We start from the raw sequence: 18299 nt of genomic DNA, 5'->3' as shown, positions 1-18299 counted from the left end.
AGGCCAATTTATACTGGTTAGTAGGTCAACAATTTCATATTTGTGTTGCTTAAGAGCCTTTGGTTGTCCACTTCCCACTCACAACTTTCTTGCTGCTGCTGCTGCTGCTTTCCCCCAGGCTGCAATCATGGCAGAATTGCTTAAGCCCAGGCTCTGTTGCATCAGTTGCTAAGTAACCCTACAGTGCAACATGCCATGAGATCTGTTATCATTCTCCATTTATTTGGGGTTTTGATCCACCAGTTGTTTTTATTCTTTTGGGATTTTTCTGCATACCCTAACGTGATACAGCTTGTTGATACATCTGAATTCTAAAATTTGGGGGACCATGTTGTCTAGGGAACAGATTGAGACAGAGTTTAGCCTTGCTATTTTACCTTTTTATGAATACCTTCAGGTCAGACATGGCAAATGGAGTATTTTATGACTCTGTGATCTATTTTAGCTTTAAATGACTTTGAAGATGATTTTGAAGACAAAAAATTGTTCCATATAGAAAAACCGAATGAGAAAAAATCAGTGAAAATTTCATGGAAAAGATGGGGAAAGATATTTAAGGAAGTACTGGATATTATTTTCTTTTTTTAATTCACAATTTAGTAATTTCTGTAGTGCACGATAATTACAGAATATTGAACTATTTCCCAACAGTCCTACAATTATGGTCAACTAAAAGACAACCATACTATACACAGTGGTATAGTTCACAAACCCACTCCCTTTATAAAAATGCCCTCCTGAACAATTCATTTTTACATAGTCTGCAGAAAGACAGACATGTAAGAGCCTTCTTGACTACCTCAGGCAGGCCTTTCCACAAGGTGGGAGCCACAGCAGAGAAGGCAGGTGTACAGTGAAGCTGACATAGTGGAGCATAGCAGGAGAGGCAGTCTTGTAGATTAGGATTTTCCCACCTACATGGCAGCCATGACCCTGTCCCCTTGGTAGCCATTTCCTCCTCCCTCCACCAGGAGGCTCTTAGTGTTTGTTTTTTTAAAATCAGCTCTGGAAATGAATATTGTTATATTGATATAACATTGTAACAATAAGACTGATTTCGCACAAGCCTTTGCCCCAGGCTCGCTCTTCCATTTCCCCTGGTTCTTCTGGTCAATTTCTCACCAATAGACCTGCGGCCACCTTTTGACACACATAATCACCAGTTTCCCCCGCGTCTTCCCAGTTGCCTTGTGGAGAAGCCAAAATGCCCCCCTTTTCCATGCCCACTCACCCACCTTCCATCTGCCCCTCCCTGTTGGCTAAACATTTGCATGCCTGGATATGGTGAACATAAAGCTATTTGTGGGTGAAATATAGCTAAGAGAATTTCAGTGGTAAACGTTTTTGTAAATATTAGGATTTAGTTTCTTTTTTTCCCCTACAGTAGATTTAAGTGGTAAACAATTTACATAAATAAACATGATGTCAGCTCAGACCAGTGACCTATTGCCCGGGCAGAAGAAGCTCTAGAGAGAGGGCTTCAGGACTACATAAAAGGATCCATGCTGAGGGAAGGGAGTGCATCTCAATCCAGGATGGTGCTCTGTCATCAAACTAAACTCACTTCTTCTGCAAGGTTACTAGAGCTCTGTACTCAGTCTGGCTACCCAAACAGAGAATTTTATATAACTGAATGCTAAGAATAATTCAAAAGGCAACTGATCTGCACATGGGGTTAGGACAAATAGGGAAAGTTCTCTATGATTAGGTTGTAACAGTATACATGTAGCTGTTTTGAGATTCTTGTAAATATCCTGCTTATGCCCTAAACTTAGCACTGTCTGAGAATGCTCTCCAATTACAGGGGGAAAGATCCTAGAGCATGAAAACATCTGCAGGTACTCTTAAGACATGAAAGCAACTGGCAGCTGTTATAAGGGAAATGGAGCAGTGTTTCCATCCCTCATCTCTAAATGTTGTGTGTTCCATACATTTGTGTGCAAGAATGTCAGGACTGTGGGGGTTTGTAGCATCACTGGGAGCTTTGCTACCCCATTCCATGGGCTACCGAGATTATAGAGTGAACCAGTTCCAGGTGCTATAAGAAATTCCTAGCCATAGAGACTATACCCATGAACATAGTCCATGGATAGGAAAAAGGCGTGAAGTCAGAGATGGCTGGGATCCTTGTCTGGTCAACAATCTGGTTGCTCAGATACCTGCTGGTCACTGGTTCTTGAGTCCCTCATTCCTTGGCTTCATACTCTTGCCTTCTGATCTACTGACCCTTTGACCCTTAGCCTGTCCTTTGTCCTTGGTTGTCCATTCTGAACTCCACCTTTCTGCTAACTTGGATCTAAGGCATCTGATACAGCTTTTGATACTTTACTAGCTGTGAAAATCGCTGTGGTGTGTTTATTCATTGAAACTGGTTGGTGTGATCAACAGTTGATGAGAAAACAAAGAAGCTAAACAGCATTTGTTCCCAGAAGTGTCAATGTTCTTTCTTTAGTTTTTCAAATAACAATCACAACCAGAGAAATACGAAATATACACTCCTATTCAATACATATAGCCTGTGGTTTGGAGATCCTGAAAATCATTAGAACATGATAGGTAGTTTTCTTTTACATAAATGAATAACTTCCAAACCTATACAGGTAAGGCAGAAGAAAGCAGTTAGCTGAGGAACCAAAAAGGGTTTACGGGTATCCAAGACCTCTTCTATATAGTTTTAGGATTGTCAACGGGTGTGGAGAAAAATGTCCTGGCCTGACTGTACAGAAAAGGGCATCTGAAGCTTCTCGTGGCATGGAGGTAAATAATATCAATCGGTAAGTAATGTTACATTAAACCTTCATTACAGAGACTAGACGTTTTTTCTGCTGGCAGTTGGCAATCTTATACAATTTATATACTACTGTGAATCTGAATTTAGATTTCTTGCTTGCTGTCCTCCATTTTCTACTATTCTGTCTACAGTTTGTCAAAAGCATACAGAGAGCTAGGGAGAACCATTAGAGTTAAAGCTTGGTCACTGTAATCATAGTAGGAAATGCAGTTTTCATGAGGTGGCATATAGAAGGAAGCGGTTACTAAGAACATCACTGGAGAACTGAAACGTAGGGCAGCAGCTCTTTGGAGATACGAAATAGTTTAACATTAAATTTTGTTTGTCATCACTGCTGTTGCTATTCCAAGTGAATTGACAGAACTATTAGTAATGATTGTAGCTCTAGGTTCAAATATGTAGTTGTGGACTTAAAGTCAGCAAGCACCCTTGTTGAGTTAAGAGGGCAGACCCACGGAAAAAATGTTGGCTCTGGTAGAAAAAATGTTGGTTATCTGGTAGAAAAAATTAGCTGCTCATAGGGATCAGCTCTATATGTCATTCTGAATAAAGATATGCTTTACTTAAACCTCTTGTGGCTTCATTATTGAAGACTTTTTATATCAAACATATAAAAACAAGTTTTGAGAAACCAGATAAACAATAAGGCAAATAACTCCAGTGAAAAGAAACTGTTTGGTAGGCACCGGAGCTATTTTGCAGTGTAGAATTCCATCAAAACTGCAGACAATTCATTGTAATGACTAGCATCTCACCTCACATGGCTGACTAAGCTCATATACAAGAGATAAGGACTTTATTACTTCTTTCATTAGCCAGTGCTGACAGGAAGGACAACTGGCATAAAATAGTTGGGAACCACTGGAAAATGTGCTGCCCCCAGCCAGCGTTAATGTATCTAAGAGTAGTTGCACCTGGGAATTGGAGTCCACAGTTAGGGGTCCCAGAAGCTTCCCTCTGACTGGCTCATTAAGAGTAATTTCCTGAGCTCAGAGGCGCAAAGATAGGAGTTTTATTGTTCTTTTCCATTTCTTTGTCCATCAACCTTTACTGCAAGGAGAGGGGAAGCCCATCTCTTTTCTCACCACGGCTATAGAACTGACCTAGATCACAAGATGTAACTTTCCACCCAGCTATCAGCTTGATTGTGAGTAAATGATCTTCTGAATGCATGTGAAGTTAAATTAAGATGATTTAAGCTCTCCTCAGTAGTCGTGCGTTGACTCACGCCTAGAGAGCATTGGCTTAGCACAGCTCACGCTGGACAGGAACAAAAAAACATCTATTAAAGGGCATCATTCTTTTCATTGTACTGATCTTCACTCACTTATTTTGCCTTGCCCCAGTTTGTCTTCATGGCTCACATTTCCATATTGAAGTCCTTATCACAAGAATGTTGAAAAACAAATGTGTAGGCCACGCCATATAAATATTTACTTAACTGGAACAGTAAATGCAGTGAACAGAATTGTTGGATTAAGAATGATTTAAAAACCCTCTGTAAACTCAGTAAATGGCTTTGAGATAATATATAACAGAATTAATTTCACAAAGGAGTCTTTATTTGGAACTGGTTGTCTTTAACTTGCTTCTGTATTATCAGAATGGCAAACACTCTTGCCAATAATTATTAATTGTTATGAAATATTTCACAGAAAATAAATATATATTGCATAATATTGATGAAGATAAAATTACCGTTCCATCAACCTAATGGTTCTGAACAGCTATATGATGAGCCACAACAATTGAAAAGAATTTGGTTATGGCCAGAGTGACTTTTGTTGTTTATCTCTCAGAAGCTACAACACCTAGCAGAGGGTGACACAGAGGACAAACCTTCAAGAGGGATAATCAGCTCATTTCTGTACTCTGAACAGATACAGCAGTCAAGTAAGATATGATCTATAGGCTGTTTCCCCACTGCCACACAGGCATAACCTGTCTGAGTATGGTTGTTTTGTATAACATCCACTGATAACTACTGAAGGTAGTCATCTTTTTTGTCTTTGTTTTTTGAAAGTAGTCATCTTTTTTGCCATCTTCTGGGCATGGAACAGCGGTCACCGTGGGTATGGAGGGGGGAGGTATATGTGAATTTCCTGCATTGTGCAGCGGGTTGGACTAGATGACCCTGGAGATCCCTTCCAGCTCTATGATTCTAGTACATTTAGCCGACTGAGGATAGAAACTTTTCTATATTTTGCAACAGTTAAATTTTCCACATTATCTAGCATTTTGGGGAGGGGGGAGGGGGACTTCCAACCAAAGCAGAGGAACAGGTATGTCTGGACCTCAGAGTGGTACTGAAATAATTGAGCTTCTCGGTGCATTCTTTCACTATATTGAAAGGTCTTTGATTTCCTAATAATAGAGCACATCTGGAGAGACCTTGATTTCCTAATAACAGATCATATCTGGAAAGACTTTGGAGTCCAACAGTGTATCTCAGGTGATATAGGATTATCCTATTTTATCAGATACAGGGAGTAGGGAGTAGCACTTAACGTTTTGAGCTTCCATTTGAGAGCTTTAATCTGAGCTTGCGCTTTGAGGGATTTCAGGTCGAATTCAGCCTGTAGTGCAACCCCTGACACACATTTAGGGAATCCGGAGATCGATCGCAAAAATTTCAGCAGTGGGTTATCCAAATCTTCATTAACTGTTTCGATCCAGATTGGAGCTGCATATAGTAGTTCAGCTGCAATTTTAACTTTAAAAGCAGCGAGCGCAGCAGGAATATATTGAGAGCCATAGATGAAAAGAATCACGTCATAGCACTGGCAGAGTTGTTTGCCAGTCTGACAGCAGCTTCTAGATGTGTCTTCTAGGAAATGTTTCATTGAAAATTAACACCAAAATAACTAAAAGTGTCAATCTGCTCCAATTCCTGATATAATATAGGCCATCTATAGTGTTTCTTAACACCACCTTCTCTAAAAAGCAACACCTTACTTGCGAAAATTGATGGTTAATCCCTCCATGTGGCAATAACAAGCAAACAGCTTGAGAAGTTTACAGAGACCTAGAACTGACCTAGATAGAAGATATATATCATCAACAAAGAGGAGTGTAGATAATTTGAATGTAGCAAGAAAAGGCAGATGGCATTGGACTCAAACTTTGTTCTGTTACTTCAGACCAACATGTCTACCCACCTGAATCTATATTTATGAAGAAATTGAGACATATTGTTTATATAAAGGTTGGAAGGAAGTGGGGCCAAAATACAGCCCTGTTTGATGGCTCCACTGAGGAGAACTGATCTGTTTAACTGTCTCTTTTGTCCACATCTAATCTGAGCTGTTTGAATTAAAAATAATAAACACTTATCCATTGATGCTGTTTAAAGTTTTCTCCACAATTGTGGCCTTGGGATACTGTCAAACACAGCCTTTGGATACTGTCAAATGCAGCCTTTGAATACATGAAGGCACCTGCCAAAGTACCATTGCTTCCTTGGTGTATTTATGAGCAATATATCAAAGAATATGACAGTGATCAATTGTCCTCCTCCCTCTTCTTTTTTTTTATTTTAAACCATAAATTTTATTGAGAGTTTTATACATACAGAAAAAAAAATCCAACAGGGAAGTCCAAAACAACAAAGCAAGGGTATTGCGAGAAAACTACACTTCTCTAACCGTACAAGACAACAATTTTAGTTATATAACAACAATTTGTATTTAGCATTACTGACATTTTCCCAGTCAAATTTGTCTATATTAATCTTGTCCAATAAGGGATACCAAGCATGAAGTGGGCTCATCAATTCACATTCTGTTTGGATTTCTGAATGGAACGTATTAAAATTCTCCAACAGGAATAAGTCCCACACCTTATGAAGCCAGTGCTGAATACTTGGAGGACTCGGGTCTTTCCAGTGCTTGGCGATCACTATCTTTGCCGCCGTGAGTAGAGTACCCACCAATTTTCTACTAGCAAATGAGAACCCATCTGCAGGCCATAAATTCAATAAAATTAAGGCCGGATCCCAAGGAACCTCATAACCAGTTAAATCTTTAACCTTTCTAATGACAAGTACCCAAAATTTCTCAATACTTTTGCACTCCCACCAGCAGTGATAGTAAGTCGCTCTTTCCCCACATTGTTTCCAACATAAGGGTTTCATTTGAGGCATCATGTGTGTTAGTCTAGCTGGGGTAAGGTACCATCGGGTGAGAACTTTCATATTGGCTTCAAAAATATAAAGAGAGTTGGAAAGCTTAGCCTGGGATTTCCAGATTCGATCCCATTGATCTTCCGTAATCTGCCTATCTAGATCTATTGCCCAGGCTTGCTGGTAACTTAAAGGAGATTCCAACAGAGGGGCTTGTAGCATTTTATATATTTTCGCTATTAAACCTTTCTTTTTGTGTCTTGAAAAGAGAAGTTTTTCAAAATCTGTCAAGGGTTTGTTCAGGGAGATTTTAAAGGCCGAACTTTCTATAAAGTGGCGGAGTTGCAGGTACTCACACCATTGAATCTGGAAGTCATATTTCTTTTCAATATCTATTTTGTCCAGAAGTTTATTATTATGAATGACATCTATAATTCTTGTAACTTTCTTTTCTTTCCATTGCCAAAAATGCGAAGAATGTGATGCCGGCAAGAACCAAGGTTGCCCACAGAAGGTACTCAGTTTCGAGGATGGAGAAGTGAGTGTTTTTTTAGTTTGTTCCCAAACGTTGAGAGCGTGTTTTAGAAAGGGTGAGATACCTTTAGCATTAAAAAGTTTACGGTTACTCCTCCAAAGCAAAGCTTGAAATTTTTGACCCTTTGTTGATCCCTCCTCAATCCACATCCAATCAATATCTGAGTCAGAGTTATAATGTCTGACAAGTGATGCTAAAGTGGTTGCCTTATAGTATAGAAAGAGATCCGGTGAAGCTAAGCACCCTGTTTTGATGCTCTAGACATAGTTTTAATATTTACCCTTGGGGTTTTGTTTTTCCTCGTGCCCCGATGTAATGTAATACATCCCTCTTCTAAAACCAACCTGCTCAATACCCAGGACAGATTTTTCCCCCAGCCAGGTTAAGAGTTTATCATAAAGATATATATGATACAATGATATATCAGATAATAATAATAATAATATGTAGGATGCCTGACAATATATAGCACTAGGGTAGTATCATGCATCAGTAGAGAGTCTCTTCAGATTAACAAAGATCCCATTCTTAGATCGTGTGATAACCTGCGGAATGGGAATGGGGGGGTGGTAGGGATCAGGTGAAAGTTCAAACCGCAGAAGTGTCAAGGCAAGAGCCAGTTTCATCTCATTCATGGCAAACTGTTGTCCAATGCAATTCCTACATAGAAAAAGCAAAAAGGAACACACATTCAAAAGTAAGGCATAGAATGTATTTAGGATCGTTTCTTGGCCTTTGGGCTAAAATCAAGTGTGTGTATAATGTATTTAGGCAAAGAAAATGAATCCTGAAATGTACAGTTGAGGGTTTATCATTTCACCAGGTTCCAGAATGGTATGTTCTTTTCTGCAGTTTTATAACCAGTTTTATAGCCATGCTTTTAATGAGAAATAATATCAGAATTCTCTTTGTGGAGGAAACAAAAGAAGCATACAAAATTCAGTCTAAAATGTAAAATTAAATGTTTACCTTGCTCCAGCAGCAAAAGGAAGGAAAGCATATGGATGACGATGAGCTGAATTTTCTGGGGAGAACCTTAGAGGATTAAAGACCTGTAGAAGAAAAGAAAAAAAATGGAGGCCTAAATTAATGAGGCCATCATTTATTTATTTATTTATTTATTATTTTCAATGTATATCCCGCCTCGCCGGCAAACTGGCTCCAGGTGTCGTACAAGCATTTAAATACAATAAAATAGTAAATACAATAAAATACACATAACAACCTACAACATCATAAAGATACCAATTAGAACTGTGCAAATTATGGCGGCATTCAGTATAAGTGGAAAACAGTGTCCACTGATGTATCATACAGTCTGTAGTATGTTCCGGTGGCTCATTCGTCAGTGGCAGCTCCTAATCAAAAGTCTGGTGGAAGAGCTCCGTTTTACAGGCCCTGCAGAACTGTAAAAGGTCCCACAGGGCCCTGATGTCATCCAGGAGCACAGTGGAAAACTGAATTTTGTAACCCTTCAGCAGCAACCATCTATACCTTGTGCCAATATCCACTGATGGACCTCTGATCCATGTGTTTATCCAGTTGAAGATTAATTTTACTTTTTTTTAAGATTCTAATCTGAGCATGAGTAAAAGATTTGAAAGTGGTGCTAGCAAGCGCAAGAGACAGAGACTTGAAAATGCTATGGTAATGAAGTTAAGACCAATCACTGCTTTCATGCATCAACCACTCATTGAAGCAACAAGAGCCAGCAGTGAAGCTATCCAGCCTGAGCCAACTACTAGCATGCAACCAGACAAAAACCTCCCTGAAAGAGAAACAGAGAAGAAGGATGTGGAACAGCAATGAGGAAGCAGCCATGATGCTTGCTCAAACTGAAAATATAGAACTAATACAAGAGCCACTTACTGGACAGGGAGAGGCTAACAAGCCACAAGAAAATAATGTAAATAGTCAGATTTTGCAGTTCACACCTGGTAAGATAGGCCAAGTCCAAAGTGTTCCAGATACAGATAAAGATAATGTCAAACATAGATCTACTGTAACAGATGTTGGTTTGTGGTCAGAATTATCACATGAGGAAGTATCCTATTGGGTAGAGAGGGGACGCTCTCAAGTTCTGCATCATTGTGGACCATTTTCAAATTCCAAGCGACTGTACAAAAAGCAGTCCAGGTTTTGCACAAAAGCTCTTTTTTATTCAACAAAAGCAAATGGGGAAACATATAGCCAAGAGTGGCTTGTATATTCTCCCTCAAAAGGCCGGATTTATTGCTTTGTTTGTAAACTCTTTCCAAACCTTCCATCTTCTTCCACAGCTTTAGCTACTGAAGGGTTTGATGACTGGCAAAACTCCCATCTTATCCAAACTCATGAAAACTCAGAGAAGCATAGGAATGCCATGTTGGCCTACCTAACAAGCAAGCGAGGGCAAGCGTTAACTTCCAAGCTAGAGCAACAAATAAAAGCAGAACAGCAGTACTGGCAGCATGTCATGGAGAGAATTATTGCTGTGCTAGGTTATTTTCACAAGCTCAGCAAAGCCCTTCAGAAATCAGACCTGTTATTGAGTTCTTGTGCAAGTTTGTACAGTTCACTTCTGGATTCCCTGATGGATTAAAGTACCCTGGTCCTGCTCCTACATTTAAGAACATAAGAACATAAGAGACGCCAATGTTGGATCAGGCCAAAGGCCCATCCAGTCCAACACTCTGTGTCACACAGTGGCCAGAAATACCAGTGCCATCAGGAGGTCCAGCAGTGGGGCCAGGACATTAGAAGCCCTCCCACTGTTGACCCCCCCCCAAGCACCAAGAAGACAGAGCATCACTTGCCCCAGAGCCCCTAGCTATACCTTGTGGCTAATAGCCACTGATGGACCTCTGCTCCATATGCTTATCTAATTCCCTTTTGAAGCCGTCCATGCTTGTAGCACCCACCACTTCCTGTGGCAGTGAATTCCATGTGTTAATCACTCTTTGGGTGAAGAAGTACTTCCTTTTATCCGTTCTAACCCGACCGCTCTGCAGTTTCATGGAGTGCCCACGAGTTCTTGTATTGTGAGAAAGGGAGAAAAGTACCTCTTTCTTTACCTGCTCTTTCCCATGCATAATCTTATAAACCTCGATCATGTCACCCCTCAGTCGTCTTTTCTCCAAGCTAAAGAGCCCTAAGCGCTTTAACCTTTCCTCATAGGGAAAGTGTTCCAACCCTTTTATCATTCGAGTTGCCCTTTTCTGCACTTTTTCCAAAGCTATAATATCCTTTTTAAGGTGTGGTGCCCAGAACTGCACACAGTATTCCAAATGAGGTCTCACCATTGATTTATATAGGGGCATTATTATATTGGCTGATCTGTTTTCAATACCCTTCCTAATAATCCCCAGCATAGCATTGGCCTTCTTTATTGCAGTCACACACTGTCTCGACATTTTCAGTGAGTTATCCACTACAACTCCAAGATCTCTCTCTTGCTCAGTCTCTGCCAGTTCAGACCCCATCAATGTGTATTTATATTTAGGATTTTTGGCTCCAATGTGCATCACCTTGCACTTGGCCACATTGAACCCCATTTGCCATGTTGACGCCCACTCGCCCATCCTTGACAGATCCCTTTGGAGTGCCTCACAATCCTCACTGGTTTTCACCACCCTGAACAACTTTGTATCATCCGCAAATTTAGCCACTTCACTGCTTACTCCCATCTCCAAATCATTAATGAACAAGTTAAAAAGCAGTGGACCAAGTACTGATCCCTGCGGTACCCCACTGCTTACCACCCTCCACTGAGAAAATTGCCCACCTACACTCACTCTCTGTTTTCTATGAACTAGCCAGTTTTTGATCCATAAAAGGACTTGTCCTTTTATCCCATGATTTTTGAGCTTGCTTAGGAGCCTTTGATGAGGAACTTTATCAAAAGCTTTCTGGAAGTCAAGGTAAACAATATCTATTGGATCCCCCTTGTCCACATGTTTGTTCACCCCCTCAAAGAACATTAACAGGTTAGTGAGACAAGATCTTCCCTTACAGAACCCATGTTGAGTCTGCCTCAATAGGTTTTGTTCATCTATGTGCCTACTAATTCTTTCCTTAATAATGGTTTCCACCAATTTACCCGGTATCGACGTCAGACTGACTGGCCTGTAATTTCCCGGATCTCCTCTGGAACCCTTTTTAAAGATGGGAGTGACATTTGCTACCTTCCAATCCTCAGGAATGGAGGCAGATTTTAAGGAAAGATTACATATCTTTGTCAGGAGATCTACAAGTTCACATTTGAGTTCTTTCAGAACTCTTGGATGTATGCCATCTGGGCCTGGTGATTTATCAGTTTTTAAGTTGTCTATCAGTTTTAGGACCTCCTCTCTTGTCACCTCAATCTGGCTCAGGTCTTTCAACACCCCTCCCAAAATCAGCGGTTCTGGAGTGGGCAAGCACTTCTCATCTTCCACAGTGAAGACAGAGGCAAAAAATGCATTTAGCTTCTCAGCCATTTCCCTATCATCCTTCAGTACTCCTTTTACCCCTTGGTCATCCAAGGGCCCCACTGCCTCCCTGGCTGGTTTCCTGCTTCTAATGTATTTGAAGAAAGTTTTATTGTTGGTTTTTACGGTTTTTGCCATATGCTCCTCATATTCCCTTTTTGCCTGCCTGACCACAGACTTGTTCCCTTTTTGCCTGCTTGACCACAGATTTGCATTTTATTTGCCATAGCCTGTGTTCCATTTTATCAGCCTCACTGTGACTAGCTTTCCACTGCTTAAAGGAATCCTTTTTACCTTTTACAGCTTCCATTACTTTGTTTGTTAACCATGCAGGCTTTTTCCTATACGTGTTTGTGCCTTTCCTAACCTGCGGAATATATATATTTTTGAGCTTCTAGGATGTTTGTGATGTTGCACAATTGTTTCCCATTCTTGCTAATCTGACAGCATCTAAGGAAGAAATTCAGCAAGGTGTTGAACTGTTGATGGAAGCATACCCAGAAGATATTGCCCTGAAACTTATTGATAAACTTTTGGACTTTCACCTGTACGTGAGACAAAGCCATAGGCTTACAGAAGAGCACTCGCTGTCTCATACAGGCCTTTATCAAATTATATACGAGGAAAAAATCCAGATGGCCTTTCCTAATGTGGAAGCAATCTTGTGGCTATTTCTTAGCTTTATGGTCACTAACTGCTCGAGAGAGAGAGGAGTTTTTCAAGATTCAAAAGAATTAAAAATGAATTAAGGACCACGATGTCTCAAGAGAGGTTGCCTGCACTAAGTGTTCTGTACATTGAAAGTGACAAACTTAGACAAACAAATTTTGATGAAGTTTTGGATGATTTTGCTATGAGGAAGGCTAGAAAAAACATTTTTAGTCTTACTGTATTTGATGGTTGTAGTTTACTTCTTAATATCTATTTTAATACTGACTGTTTCATGACAACATAAAGTAGATTCTAAAAGTACCACACTGTCAGGTAATCATGATCATATTATTTACACTTCCCAGGCAATATAATTTGTAAACTCAAGGTTTTTTGTTTTCTTTTAAGAATAACATTACAACTTCATTTTCCTAAAAATTAATGCTTATTTCACAAAAGGTTTACAAAGTTCAGTTATTGCAAAAGTTTTTCAGTGTTAATTTTAACATTTATGCATTTTTTTTCCAATCACTATGATATTTAACAATCACATCTTATGTCCTTTAGAGGACAAATTGTGAATTGCAGAATTTTAAATACCCGTCATCATCCTTGGCTTCACTCAATTTTGTTTATAACACTCTTCCATTTTCTTCTAGTCGTGAGGGTGGGGGATTGGGAGGGGCCTCACAAGTGGAGTAGCCTAGGGCCTCTCTTCATCTAAATACGGCCCTGCATTTAATTCAGGGTTTTCCCACATTACATGCAGTAAAAAAGTCCCCAGATGGAAGCAGCCAAAAACAGTCTGCATCTTATTCACTGCAATGCAAACACATGTAAAATGATTTTCACTGAGCTTGATTGATCCTTCCTGCCAAAGGCAGATTGGTAAGGGAATAAAGACTCACCTTTTATGCAGGTTACGTTCCCTGAGAATTTCCTCCGAATTAGATAGAAAACATAAACAGAAATAAAATCCGCATTTAATTGCCTGTACTACTGAGATTGTTTCTCCCATCTGTCTGCCTTTTGATTTCTTGGGTGAGAAACATAGTCTTGGCATATTTCACTTTCATTGGATGGAAAACAAAGAAATTAGCTGGAAATGGTTTTTCCATTGGAAAGCAGGGATAAATTAAAAGAAATAATGCAAAAACAAATGAATGTTCAGAAACAATAATGAAATGGGGTAAATAAACACATTTGCACTCCATTATCCTGTGATAACCAAAAACGAGGAAAGAAAATTCTTGAATAAATACACAGTGTTTATGTGACTACTAACCTTCCTGTTGAAGCGTTCTTTATGTCTCTAATATATCACCGTATATCGCTTTTCACATGTTAGCATTAAACACATTCAGTTATTTCAGCCTCACCAGAAAAGTTTTGCCTTTATCCATATCATCATAATCATCATCATCAATTACCTCAGGACTGTCCCAAACCTCAGGATTTCTATGAAGAGCATAAATATACAGTAGAGCCAGAAACCCTGTAAGAAAACAGATAAATAATACATTAGAAGGTTGTTATATTCTCAAAAATTCTATTGCAGCCTCAAGAATGCTGCATTATGACAATTAATTAATGTGTCGTGTCCTTTTTTAAACATAGAGATTCCCAGCAGCTGATTTGCACCCATAGTTACTGGCCACTACTGCACAAACAGCAGGAAGCCAGCTGTAGAACAAACAAACTGCATTGGTCCTACAATTTTTTATTTTGTAAGTCACCATTCCCTCAAGGAATTTTTTAAGGATTACTTTGGGGCATCCAAGCAATGTCCAGTCCATACAAGCACTCAGGGGTGCAGAAGAGGGAGTGTGAGAAGCAAGTCTTCACAACTTTTTTGGAGGGGGAGATTATGCTCAGTTTAGATAATGTAATTCTTACTATCCCTATTAGTACTCTTAAAATGACATGAGATGGTTATACAATATAGTTTGGGCCATAAGAAACTCAAAGATGATTTTGCAATATTCCATAAGTCCTATGGGAAGGGTGGCCAAAAATGTCCCAATATTGTATCACATTAACATGCATAAGAACAAAAGAAGAGCCCTGATGGATCAGACCAATGGCCCACCTAAACCAGCAACCTGTTTCACACAGCTGCCAACTATTTTACCTGGGAGAAAATAAAATGCATAAAGAGGCCAAAGGCTTCCCCTAATGCTACCTCCTAGCACTAGAATTCAATGGCATTCACTGATATTGTTGCCTCTGACTATGGAGGTTCCCTTTAATCAGCATGGCAAGTAGCCGTTGATGGACTTTTCTTCCATGAAGCTCCATAACCTCCTTTTAAAGCCATCTATGCCCACTGCCGTCATTACATACACAGGCAGTGAATGCCACAATTTAATTATTCATGAGTAGGGGTGGGCACAAACCACAAAAATGCAGTTCAGTTCGGGTTTTGTGTTTTTCATGAAGAGCCATGAACTGCATCAAAATTCCCAAAAATTTGTGGTGGGTCTTCAGTTTACAAACATTGCTTCATGACAAACTTTAGTTCGTCAGCCAGTTCATGCCCATCCCTATTCATAAGGAAGTATTTATTTTTGTCTGCCCATCAACTTCATTAGGTCTCCCCAAGTTCTGTTATTTTGGGAGAGGGAGAAGATGTTCTTTCTAACCACTTTATTCTATCCCATGCATAACTTTATAAACTTCTATAAACTTCATCAGTCTTTTTTTCTAAATTGAAAAGTCCTCCAAACCCTTAATGATATTATTATACGCAGTGCTGATTTATGAGTTGCTGGAGGGATATATGTATTGATCAGAACAAATGAAAAATTTAATCGTTATAGCAATAAAGCTATCACATAAGGCGGCTCACTCCGTAAAACTGTGACACTGACCGATAAACTAGTAGAGATCAAACAGGTATGTAATGCCACATACTCATATATGAATACCACATACACATACGCAAATGAGCAGCTACTGTGGGCAGTAGGCAGCATTATTGTGTGATAGAGCTGTGGGGGGGGGGGGGGACCCAGAAGTGACATCACCAATGCTATAGGATAAGAACATAAGAAAAGCCCTGCTGGATCAGACCAATGGTCTAGCTAGTCCAGCATCCTGTCTCATACAGTGGCCAACCAGTTCCTCTGGATGGCCAACAACAGGGAATAGAGGCCAAGGCCTTCCCCTGAGGTTGCCTCTTCTTAGATCTGGGATTCAGAGGCTAAGTGCTTACGAATGTGGAGGTTTCCCAGTCACCATGGCTAGTAACCATTGATAATCCTCCATGAATCTTTCTAATCCCCCTTTAAAGCTGCTTATTCTTGTGGCTATTACTACACCCTCTGGCAGCAAAATCCACATTTTAATCACCTTCTGTGTAAAGTGGTGCTTCCTTTTGTCTGTCCTGAACCTACTGCCCATCAGTTTCATTGGATACCCTTGAATTCTTGTGCTTTGGGAGAGGGAGAAAAAGTTCTCTTTGTCAACTCTCTCTACCCCATACATCTATATATATAAAAGAAAGTCTCCTCACCATAAAACCAATGCCCAGACCAAACCCCTGGACCTAGAAACACAAAATTCAGGGAGAGCACTCCTACCATGACGTAGATGCTCACTAAGAAGCAATTTTTAGAAATTCGACCCCTAAGGGGGTCAAAAGGGGTAAAATGTGCTCACCCCCATTGCTTCCTATGTGGCTGCCAGGCTGCTACCTCCTTGCACCCTCCCACTCTCTGATTGGTCAGCTGCAGAACTCAGAGTTCTGAGATTTAAAAAAAAAAACACTTACAGGACAAGCAGAAAACTACTGACCACTGAGGAAATCAGGAGTGGCCAGCCACCTGTGAGGTGCAGCAAAGCTGCTGGCCCAACCTCCCCATAGCTTCAAACATGCTCCCCCCTCCTACACCCCCACTACAAAGAGATTTCTGAGAAACACGGCCCCATAGGAGGTAAAAAGGGGCAAAATGTGTTCCCCTAATTGTTTTGCATGTGCCTGGCAGGCTGCTGCCCCCCCCCCCGCCCGATTGGTCAACTATGTAGCTCAGAGTTATGAGGTAAAACCTGCCTGCTTGCACCCACCTCCCTCTGATTGCTCATCTCAATGTTCTGAGGTAAAAACACTGTTAAAAGAGACTGCAGACAGTTGAGGACAGTTACAGAAATCAACGATTCAAGACTTCTGAATAGACATTTCTCATAACAGCCAGCATGGCAATTGAGTTTATGAATGTTTATGGGGAGATAGTAAAGGACCTTTCTAGGAGCCTGCTCCAGAGTGAGCTCACCAAGCAGCCTGGTGAACCTAGCACCTGAGGGCAGAACCACCACTGTGGTCTACAGAGAGGTCCTTTGGTAGAGGAGGGAAAAACAGTACGTATGTCTCACTTCATCCTTTATACTACAATCTTCTCCATTAGAATTCCTACAACAAATGTTACCTTTCAAACTTCACATCATCAGCATTATAACTGGATTTATGAAACTTAAATACCGTAGCGAACCACGGGTATCAGGCTAGTAATTTTATAAGCCTCTATCATGTCCCTCCTTAGCCATCTCTTTTCTAAACTGAAAAGTCCCAGAATCTTCAGCCTTTCCTCATAGGGAAGATGCTCCAACCTTCTAATCATCTTGGTTGCTCTCCTCTGTACTTTTTCCAGCTCTGCAATGTCCTTTTTGGGATATGGGGACCAGAACTGTACACAGTATTCCAAATGAGGCTGCACCATAGATCTATACAGGGGCATTACAATATCGGCCATTTTATTCTCAATCCCTTTCCTAATTTTTTTTTATTTTGTTGATCACTATGGTTTTGCCATAAAGATTGCTAAAATCCTACAGTGCCAGTAACAACACTTATGGGGGTTTTACAGGAAGTGATGTTGACACATATGCAGCGTCTTTTTCTCCATGCCCCACCCCCGATGCCTCCCAAGGACTTTCTCGACCTGGATCTGGCAAGCGTACCCCACTCCCGCCCCCTGCTGGTTGCCAGCAGGGACTGGGCAACTCTACTTGTACCCCTAAGATAAATTGAAAGGTGTTTTAAACTCTGGAGTTTCTGCTTCCTTTATAATTGATTTAAATTGTCATATTAAGTGATAAAACATTTGGCTGAACCACACGGATTCAAAGGTATTATTAAGAACTCTCAATGTTTAAGCTGATCACAATTAAGAAATATATGAGGTGAATATCCCCTTTGGTTTCAATACCTGCAAATTAAGAACTTTGTATCTCCTGATATTAGTGGCAGAGTATTAAGAGCAAATGAGACAAATTTTGAATTGTTTTTATCTGCTTTTGATAATCTGGGGGGTATGTTATATAAACTTTATCAGAGTTTCTATCCTTTTGTCATTATGTCTGAAATGTTGTGGCATACATACAGAAGGAAGTTGGGGCAAGTATGTGTCTTTTCTGAACAGTAATTGGATCAAGGGACTAGAGTTACCAACCTCCAGGTGATGTCTGGATATCTTTTACAGCTAATCTCCAAACTACAGAGATCACTTCCCAGAATTATAACTCATCTCCAGATTTCAGAGATCAGTTCCCCTGGAGAATCCACTGTTTTGAGGACAAATTGTATGGCATTATACCCCAATGAGGTCCCTCCTTTTACCAAACCCCACTCAGCTCAGGCTCCACCTCCAAATAGCCAGGAATTTCCTGGCTCAGAATTGGCAACCCTACAAGGGATACATTACTCCCCATCAAGTTGCAAGTCTGGGTTGGTGCATGCAGGACCAACTAAGGGTGTCA

The 18299-nt window shown here is 40.3% G+C and overlaps 1 protein-coding gene across 1 annotated transcript in view; it reads right to left on the bottom strand.

Moving 5' to 3' along the window:
• Nucleotides 1-7493: 7493 nt before the first annotated feature.
• LOC107121648 (cytochrome P450 4B1-like) overlaps nucleotides 7494-18299 on the bottom strand; it is a 40785-nt gene continuing 29979 nt past the window's right edge. Inside the window, exons 10-12 of the mRNA XM_015424614.1 lie at nucleotides 13976-14040; nucleotides 8416-8498; nucleotides 7494-8106 (exon numbers count right to left, since the gene is read on the bottom strand). Coding sequence (XP_015280100.1) covers nucleotides 7929-8106; nucleotides 8416-8498; nucleotides 13976-14040 — 326 coding nt within the window. The 3' untranslated portion in view covers nucleotides 7494-7928. The remainder of the gene's footprint in view (nucleotides 8107-8415; nucleotides 8499-13975; nucleotides 14041-18299) is intronic.

This window comes from Gekko japonicus, unplaced genomic scaffold, assembly GCF_001447785.1.
Source record: "Gekko japonicus isolate JY-2015 unplaced genomic scaffold, Gekko_japonicus_V1.1 scaffold2816, whole genome shotgun sequence".
NCBI lineage: Eukaryota > Metazoa > Chordata > Lepidosauria > Squamata > Gekkonidae > Gekko > Gekko japonicus.
This window is presented reverse-complemented; position numbering and strand designations above follow the sequence as displayed.